This window comes from Alosa pseudoharengus, unplaced genomic scaffold (genome assembly GCF_046254945.1).
Source record: "Alosa pseudoharengus isolate Yale_2024_CS ecotype anadromous, Long Island Sound unplaced genomic scaffold, YU_APseudo_1.1 YU_APseudo_1.1_scf_3, whole genome shotgun sequence".
Lineage (NCBI taxonomy): Eukaryota > Metazoa > Chordata > Actinopteri > Clupeiformes > Clupeidae > Alosa > Alosa pseudoharengus.
In genome coordinates, this window is record NW_027468718.1 from 18,059,194 (window position 1) to 18,069,193 (window position 10,000).

The 10,000-nt window shown below is 46.0% G+C and overlaps 1 protein-coding gene across 3 annotated transcripts in view; it reads right to left on the reverse strand.

Annotated features, from left to right (window-relative positions):
• man1a2 (mannosidase, alpha, class 1A, member 2) overlaps positions 1–10,000 on the reverse strand; it is a 111,795-nt gene that overhangs the window by 16,479 nt on the left and 85,316 nt on the right. For all 3 annotated transcript variants that reach the window (XM_076263416.1, XM_076263417.1, XM_076263415.1), the window contains exons 7-9: positions 9,244–9,338; positions 7,347–7,470; positions 6,955–7,048 (exon numbers count right to left, since the gene is read on the reverse strand). In XM_076263416.1, coding sequence (XP_076119531.1) covers positions 6,955–7,048; positions 7,347–7,470; positions 9,244–9,338 — 313 coding nt within the window. The remainder of the gene's footprint in view (positions 1–6,954; positions 7,049–7,346; positions 7,471–9,243; positions 9,339–10,000) is intronic.

The following is a 10,000-nucleotide window of genomic DNA, read 5'->3' on the forward strand; positions in this document are numbered from 1 at the left end:
TATGTACCATACTCACATAAAGTCAAAACTTCCACAGACCAAAAGCTTCATGCATTCAAGGCTTAGACTTCACCCCAGATCTTCAGAGGTGAGACGGAAGGAAACTCCAACGCAAACCCAAGATGGAGGATGGAGGGAGTGAGAGAGAGAGAGAGAGAGAGAGAGAGAGAGAGAGAGAGAGAGAGAGAGAGAGAGAGAGAGAGAGAGAGAGAGAGACCCACACACACACACAATCAGAAATGGAGAGGCATGCAGTCGGAAAGATAGGGAGGGAACAGGCTTATAGAGGGAAAGGGACAAAGGGAGAAATGTGTTTAATGCTGAGTGTGTGAGTGTGTGTGTGTGTGTGTGTGTGTGTGTATGTGTGTGTGTGTGTGTGTGTGTGTGTGTGTGCTTGTGTGTGTGTTTGTATTTCTGATGAGGGCCTGGGAGAGGGGAGGCATTAGCAGGTGATGGAACAGACCGAGGTGATTAAGCCAGAGAATGATGGGGGAGTGTGTGTGTGTGGTGTGTGTGTGTGTGTGGTGTGTGTGTGTGTACAGATGCCTGCTCACTCAGTCATGAAATCAAGCACCAGAAAGGGAAGCTGAAATTAAGCTGAGATTCTTTCCTGCCCAACAGAACAAAGGCATTTGCACAATGTGTGTGTCTGTCTGTCTGTGTGTGTATATATGTGTGTGTGTGTATATATATGTATGTGTGTGTGTGTGTGTACGTGTGCAGTTTGTGTGAATTAGGGTGTTTGCAGTGTGTATGTGTGTGTGTGTGTGTGGCTGGTTTGCTTAGGTAATGAGAACAGACTGTTCCTCATTTTAATCCCCTGCACCGCCCCACCCATCTGTATAGAGGTGACTGGCTGACCCCGCTGTCAATCAAGCGGGCAGCGGCTAATGAATAATGTTCTCTTAATCAAACGACAAGCTGGGGACAAGAACATCAATCAGCCACTGTTTCAGGAGCTGCAAGAAGGAGCTGTCAAATCCCAAACTCAAACACAGTCAGACTGATAATCAGTGTGTGTAAATCTGTGTGTGTGTGTGTGTGTGTGTGTGTGTGTGTGTGTCTACTGTAATGAATATCTCAGAAATATCAGCAGCTAGTGAGTTCCCACTCAGTAGCCCCGGTAGAGGACATGCAAAGACACATCCCTGCAGGTGTGTGTGTGTGGAGGGGGGGGGGGGGTTCTCTGTCATCATAGAGAACTACTTGATAAAGTTCTAATTACATAATGGCATTGTCATTTTATCTCATGATCATCATTGTATATTTCCCCTTGGTCATCCTTACTTCATTTGTTCGTGTGTTGCTCTTTGGGTATGATCATCATTATGAGTCAAACGCAGTGAGACCCAGTGCAGTGGTGTTGGTGTTAGTGGGTCCAGTGGCTGCGCTGGTTTGTATGGAGCTACTGAGCGTCTGTGCACTCTGCACTGCTAAACCAATATCCTGCCGCTGGCTGTCTATCGGTCGCCCCATCTTATCTGATTCAAACCAGCCTGGCCTCCTTATTACAGAGAAACACATACAGGACCAGAGAGGGGAGTGCAAACAGAGAGGGACATGGAGAGAGAGAGAGAGAGAGAGAGAGAGAGAGAGAGAGAGAGAGAGGTGGAGAGGTAGAGAGAGAAAGATGGAAAGAGATGGAGAGAGAGAGAAAGATGGAAAGAAAGAGAGAGGGAGAGGTAGATTGATGGAAAAAGAGGTGGTGAGAAATATGGAGGAGAGAGGTGGAGAGAAAGATGGAGAGAGAGAAGGAGAAAGGGAGAGGTGGAAAGAAAGAGGCAAGGGGGAGGTGTGTGAAAGAGAAAAATGGAAAGATGAGAGATATGGAAGGGAAAGAATGAGGACTAGGATTACAGAAAGAGTGAATATGAGAGTACGAGAGAAAGATGAATGGAGAGCGAGAGAGAGAGGGAATTAGTACCCTGATGAGCTTGAACGAGTAAAAACAGAAAGCGCTTTCAGATATAACCTCCGGAGTACATGCGGAGGTTTGTCAAACGGAGGTCCTACCCTTCGGATGATTCAGATATGATGCTAACCTGCGGACCTAATACTGACCTTATACGGACGTATGTGTGAACGACATACACGCACATTACAGAATCTCCGTGTGGTTGTTGAGTGAGGGGTGGGGGCTTAGAGTTCACAAGATGCGAGATATATGACGCAGAATATATGCGGCCGCTGCCTGTCACTGCTGCTTTTTGTTTACAAAGTGTAGCCTATGTATTATAGGCTAAAGAAGAGAAATCTATTGTGCGTATGCTAATACTTGAAGTAGGATAGTCACGTAAGTGCGCACATACAGAATTTGTATGTGTGCTTCGAGTAAACACATTTATCTGTTTTCAACGTAATGCAGGCGCGCGGGAACATATTTTTGACCATGGGTGCTGAATAACAAAATAATGGATGTCCCACGATTTCTCCCCTAGCATGATATGATTTGAATTTAGACAGCTACGCCATTTCAACGCGGTGTATGAGTAGGCCTAAGAGCGAGAAGTTTTATAATGCCCTTGCCACTCCGACTCATCAATAAAAACTGCGTGCACACACACCAGACCAGCACTTGACTTTACATCATTAAACTATTTCAGTATATTGCTTTTCTGATTGTCAAAACCACACCTAACTTATGGCGTCTCCACTCCACAGCAAAAGTGTCCTAACCACGTTACAGCTGTTTCTATCTGAGCGACTCCAATAGTGAGAGGATTTCAGTGTCATATTTCGGTGGCACTAGCTGTCGTGGAACTCGAGATGACATGTCTACTGATAGGCAACAGGTCTCACCAACACGAAATTCTAATTGCAAAATATGCATCCTACCTCATCTGTTGTACTGTAGTTATTCGAAATTGGGCTTTTCACAATCCAACGATATATCCAAAGTGTGAACTAGTTGGTGATGGTTTATGAAAACTGCCAGTATGCATGCTACACGGAGTTCTGACAGGGCTGTGCATGGCCTAACAGGCAAGATATAACCCACGATCGCCATGGTTTCGTTGTCAATTCGTGTTTGTGGTAATAATGACAGCAACAATAAAACCATCTGTATCTTACGATCATCATCATTCTTGACAGATCACCAGCCTCCTCTGGATGGTCATATGCATAATAAGCCTATAGCCTACCTTTAGTTTTCATTTAATTTTAAACACGAATCTACTGTCTTTACTGCCGGGAGAGAAAAAATATATTGTATTCTTTTCTGTAGCCTAATTCTGCCTAAGGCTATCAATGAACAGAAAACCGTGTTGGCTAACAATTTATTAAATACTCCTGTTATTGTCGTCAACGACGTCGCTGTAGGCTACTGCCTTTTCAGCGCCTTCTGCTTATGATGATTCAGTCTTTTGAATTCGTTTGGCCTTGCCATGCAGTTGTAGGCTACAACGTGCCATTCCCTTCATGTGTTTTATCAAAATGTTGTATGCCCTCATGGACAGTAGCTCCGTGATGTCTGCATCTTTCCATGTCGGAGATTTTCTGGACAGCACTATGCCACTCCATCATAACACTGGCATTTAAGTCAGATTTAACCACATGGACGCACGAAAGAAACGTCACCAACACGCCCTCTCACTAGGTGTGAATTTTAACCGCATGTTCTACGCCTCGTTCAGACACAGCACATTTACATAATGTCCGGAGGAAATACTAGGTCGGGGGTAGTATAAACACCGGGTGAATTCGGACTTCCATATGACCGGTTATGTCGTTCAGATATACGGCCCCACCGTTTAACATCGGCAGAACCTCCGGTCTTACACGTATGTCTGAAAGCGCTTAGAAAGACAAAGACTGAAAGAGAGAGAGAGAGAGAGAGAGAGAGAGAGTGTGTGTGTGTGTGAGAGAGAGAGAAAGAAAGCGATGGGGTAGATAGGCAGCTAATGTGGAGATGGTGTGAGAGCAGCCACTTGGATCTATAGGACATCAGAGATAGTGGGGAGGATAATGACCTGTCAATCACACCATAACTCATTAAGGGAGCAGGACTGAAGGTCTCTCATTAACTCCCCATCTCGAGCTCACTTCACACACTGCAGGGCCACACACAAACACACAATAGATCAGGGGTCTCCAACCTTTTTGGGAATGAGGGCTACCTGAAGACCCGAAATCATATGGAGGGCTACTCATTTAAAACAAACATACCCTCACCCCTTTTTTGCGAGGGTAGTCCTCCTAAATAATAGGCCTATGTGATTTTTACTTTTAAATGATCATTATTTGTGCAGGCCTATACGTCTTTATATATTAAGCAACTGTATTTTCAAATTTAATATCAATAACCTATGCAACACTACCAACATTTTTGTTCAGTTTGTTCATTTCAAAGTTTGCATGGGGAATCTAATCTATTTTTTTTTTTTTTTTTTTACAAAAAAACTTTCTTTTTGTGCAATTAATAATTTGGGTTACAATTTGTACCCAATTTATACCAACCCACCATTATGAATTCAGGGGATGTTTAAGTTCTGATTTCAGTGGACAATTCCGTTTTAACATTTCAATAGTAATCGCCCACACCACCCTAACATATGAAAACTCCTTTTAAAGTTATTGCACACCTGAAATGATCCATGATCTGACAAAAAAGGGTAATGCACAGTCCTGCTCAGTCATGCATGCTATAACATTTTTAGCGCTATTATACGGCAGTTGCCTACGGAGGAGAAAAGGCCTGTGAGCTAAAGCAATTGTTTTTCAGTCCTTGAACAATCATGCAAGAACCGTATTTGACGAACATGGAATGGCCACAGAACTTTTGCAAAGATATGCTTTCATTGGCTACACCAGACAAGCAAGTTTTTTCCCCCTTTACTGTCTATGCGTGCGAGCAGCGTGTGCGCTCCGCTTCCGTTGTTGTTTAAAGATTGAATGGGAAACGGATTTGAAGCCAAAGGCTAAATTTTAACGCAGCTACAATTTATAAGGTATCACCAATATCAATTTATTGTTACAGATGTATGGCTACATACATTCTTAAAATGGTTCTGGTCTAGACTTAAATATCTATTGAAAACTTCACAATGGAGCGTGTTTTTAGAGCGTGATCTGCAGGTGACCTGTTGGCTATTTTTTAGAAAGTGCGCTGGGGGCGCCTCATAGCCGTCCCGCGGGCTACCTGGTGCCCGCGGGCACCGTGTTGGAGACCACTGCAATAGATGTATGCAGTGCAGTCACATCATACTGTATGCACACACACTCTAACTCATGAACAGTCACAATCCCGCACACACAAACACAAACACACACACACACACACACACACACACACACACTCCTCTGAGAAGGAGAGTTACAGCACAAAAATGCTTGTGTTTCTGTCATCTGCTGGCTGTAAGGTGAGTATTGTCGGACAGTGTGTACAAACTGGATATGAGATAGCCAAAAGTAATATACTTCAGTGGTGTGCATGTCTGTGTGTGTGTGTGTGTGTGTGTGTGAGAGAAAGACTAATCTCAATGATCTCATATCTGAATCTGTGTGTGTGTGATCTGCTGCAGGTAACGATGCTGAGTACTGTGTGTGTGCATGTGTGTGTGTGTGACTCTGGCTTGATCGGGTTTGGTGTTCAGAGACACAGACAGTAATTAAAACTTCACCACTCACTGTAATTAACAGTTAGCTAAAGCACGCCTGAGTGTTTCTCGACAAGTAATTACAGATGTTTATTAAAAAGGGCTGCATGCCCACACACACACACATGTGCACACACACACACACAAACTAATTAAAATGGAGATGGAGATCAACCATTAAGTTTATATCTTCAGTCACAGGCTGAAGGAAGAGCAACAAAGCAACAAGGAGTATGTGTGTGTGTGTGTGTGTGTGTGTGTGTGTGTGTGTGTGTGAGTGTGTGTGTGTGCGTGAGTGTGTGCGTGCGTGTGTGTGTGTGTGAGTGAGTGTGTGCGTGTGTGAGTGTGTGTGTGTGTGTGCGTGAGTGTGTGTGTGAGTGTGTGCGTGTGTGAGTGTGTGTGAGTGTGTGTGTGTGAGTGTGTGTAAGTGTGAGTGTGTGTGAGTGTGTGTGTGTGTGTGTGTGTGTCTGTTTGAATGTGCCGTGTCTGTTTGTATGTGCCACACGTGTGTGAATTGTGTGTGTTTGTATGTATGTGGCGTGTGTTTGTATGTGGCGTGTGTGTGTGTGTGTGTGTGTGTGTGTGTGTGTGTGTGTGTGTGAGTGTGTGTGTGTGTGTGTGTGTGTGTCTGTTTGAATGTGCCGTGTCTGTTTGTATGTGCCACACGTGTGTGAATTGTGTGTGTTTGTATGTATGTGGCGTGTGTTTGTATGTGGCGTGTGTGTGTGTGTGTGTGTGTGCGAGCGCCTTTGCGTGTGTTGTGTTTGTGTGTTGTGTGTATGTGTGTTTGTGTGTGTGTGTATGACAACAGATTGCCTCAAAGTTCAACGCAATCTCTGAGACAAACCTCTACACCTCTGTTCATCACCACAAACACTACAGGCTACTTAAAGTCCATCACCACAAACACTACAGGCTACTTAAAGTCCATCACCACAAACACTACAGGCTACTTAAAGTCCATCACCACAAACACTACAGGCTACTTAAAGTTCAGACGGTAGTGGGACCCACAGAAATGGATGGGGATCAGGCTGCTACACCTGTGACTGTAACAACTTTTTGTTTACGCTCAGTCAGAGGAAACCTGCAAGGATCTCAAAAATGTAAAAATGGACATTGAATATGGCGGACCTGGATGACTGTTCTGTTCACTACGCACGTTCGGCTCCAAAAAGGGCTTACTGCTCAGAGACTCTGCCTCCACTGCTGACTGATTTAGGTCCTCTTTTCCTCAGAGTGTAAGGGCATGATGCCATGCTGTCCCTGTTTGTGTTTACAAGTCACTGAGCTGCTAGCCCAAGCTAACCCACGGGGGGCATTTCCTGGGGGTGGTGGAGGGGCGGTAGGTACTCACGTTGGCCCCAGCGACCCGTGCGGGGGTTCAGGTAGTTGGGGTACAGGCCATTGGGTCGGTCCATCTTGGCCAGCAGCTTGCGTATGTGCATCACCTGCATGGAGAAAGCAGACAGGACCTTAAACAGCCGCTGTCAACAGACTCTGTAGGACAGTCGGCAGGTAAAAAAAACCCCACAAATACATGCAAATACATGCAAATATCACACACAGCTGTAAAGACACCCACACACACACGCACCCACACACACACACACACACACACACACACACACACTTTGATAGTCCACTGGTTGAGACTACCACAGCTGTAAACACACCATCTTCCATTCCAAACTTCCATCACTTTTCTAATTGTCTTTGTCTCTCTCACACACACACACACACACCTACCTTTTGGTAGTAAGCTGGGTTTCCAGTCAGGTAGCTGAGGTGAACAAACTCCATGTGCAGCGTGCCAAACTCAGCCAGGATACTGCTGCCAGCAGACGCCCATCCCCAGTTACGGCCCACGCCACTGAGACACACACACACGCACACACACACGCACGCACAGAGAGAGAGAGAGAGAGAGAGAGAGACACACACACACACACACACAGACACACAGAGAGAGAGAGAGAGAGAGAGAGAGAGAGAGAGACACACACACACACACACACACACACACACACACACAGACACACAGAGAGAGAGAGAGAGTGAGAGAGAGGAAAAAAGCAGTTAAATTACTGTATGCTTAAAAGATCATGCCCTGACAGCCTTGATTGAACAGGTTCCACCCTACAGCCCCAACACCTCAAAATTCCATTCACCCAAACAGTGTCCACGTTTTTAGGGTTAAGGAAGTTACCCGCCCTCAAAGCATCAGTATCATCATTACACTACCTTAGAAGATTCTCCCCAGCTCTAAACGCCATGACAACCACAGCATTGCCTCACCCCCCCCCCACACTGCCACGAAACTCACTTTCCCTTCATCCATCAACCCTTCTGTGTCCATCCATCTTAAGGATACTGCTCCAGCTCACACGGCCGGGCTGTGTGTAGCTGGTCATTAACCTTCTAAGCTCCAGTCAGAACAGGGCCTCCTCCCTACTGGGGTCTCACAGGGGCCAGTGCAGGGGCCCTGTGTCAGTGGCACTGCTTCATTACATGTGGGGGGGTGGGGGCACCATTCATAAGTGGACTGAGTTGCAGTGAATGGATGAATGTAATAACTGCAAAATTCCCAATACACACTGCCCCCCCCCCCCCGCCCACACACACACTACAGAGGGATGAATGAAAAAGAAGGAAAGTAAAAAAAAAGGTAGAGATAAAAAGGGAGTGTGTAAAAGAAAAAATAACAGAAAAAAGGGGAGAGGGAGAGCGAGAGCGAGAAACCAGGAGATAGGGAGTGTGTGAGAGAGAAAGACAGAGACAGGCGATGAGCCCATTCTCCCTCCCTCCCTCCTTCCCTCCCTCCCTACTTCCTTCCTCTCTCCCTCTCTCCCTCCCTCCCTCCCTACTTCCTCTCTGGATTAGAGGAACCTTTACCAGAGCACCTCTCCCCTGCTCACCATTAATTTCCCTGCTAACAGCCAATTAACACACAAAAAGAGTGTGTCAGTTTTTTGGCTTCAAACACACACACACACACACACACACACACACACACACCTACACCTCCCTTCATGCTGCCACTTAATGTGTGTTCAACAATGCCCCGGCTCAGTTTAATTGTGCAATTGTCATTTGGCCACTCGCTGGAAATAAAATGATGTGGCCAACTGCATTTAGCACAGAAGAGAGCTTAGAGCCCTCCAGACAAGACAGATACACACACACACACACACACACGTGGGAACGATTTTAAGAAAGTGAAAGAAAGATAATGGGTAATGGGTAATGGGTCCTTGTGCGTGAGTGAGTCTTTGCATGCCTACGGAACGTGTATGACTATTTGTATGTGTGTGTATGTGTGTGTGTGTGTGTGTGTGTGTGTGTGTGTGTGTGTGTGAGAGAGAGAGAGTAGACAGAAAACACTAATACTGTTTGCAACACAAAATGGGCCAGGGGTAGGTGACCGTGATGTGTGTGTGATATGTGTGCATCTCAGGATGACAAACACAAACACAAACACACACACACACACACACGCCTGACAACTGATGAGTGGTATGTGGGTGTTTGTGTTTGTGTGCACTGGTCTGGGCTGGTGTGTGTGTGTTTGTTGGTGTTGGTGTGTTGTGGTGCGTGCTGGTGTGTATTCTCCCGGGGTGTGGCCGGTCTGAGGGAAGCAGCTCACCTCTTGAGGTTGACCATGGCCCAGGGGATCCCTGTGGGAGTGTTGAAGGCAGGGAGGAGCTTCTCAGCCAGCTGGACCGCCTTCACTTTAAACACCTACAGAGAGAGAGGGAGAGAGAGGAGGAGAGAGAGCGCATTACACCATACCTCACGCTAATACACATGAAATCATTGTGAAGTCCGCTGCGCGTCAGAGCCGTTTTACAACCTCAAACGAGCATTAATCACATGAAGAACAAGAACAGGCATTATTAATTGTGGAGTTAACACTGCAGACGGGGTAGAAGAGTTCATTGCTGATTATGTTTTGTGTGTGTGTGTGTGTGTTTGTGACTTGGTGAAGCTGTGAACACTGACTGCAACTGGGTGGGGTGCGGACAGACAAGGGGCTGCAGAGGTGACAACTACCACACACTGGAGCTGGCCAATACACCACCAAACACCACCACAAACACACACACACACACACACACACACACACACAGAACAGTGTGTGTTTATAGAGGAACAAGAAAAGAGGGAGAGAGAGAAGATAGATGATAGAACAGAGAAGGAATGAGTGTCTCTGTGTGTGTGTGTGTGTTTGTGTGTATGTGTATGAGAAGAGTGAACAGTGTCATGGGGGCACTGTTGTGTGCATTGAGGGCAACCAGAATAACCTCAGAGAGCTACTAGATAAAAGCCAGAACATGGCGAAGAGAACATGAATAGCACACAACAGATCGCCTGGTGCTGAGGAGAGGGACGGAGCTACACAG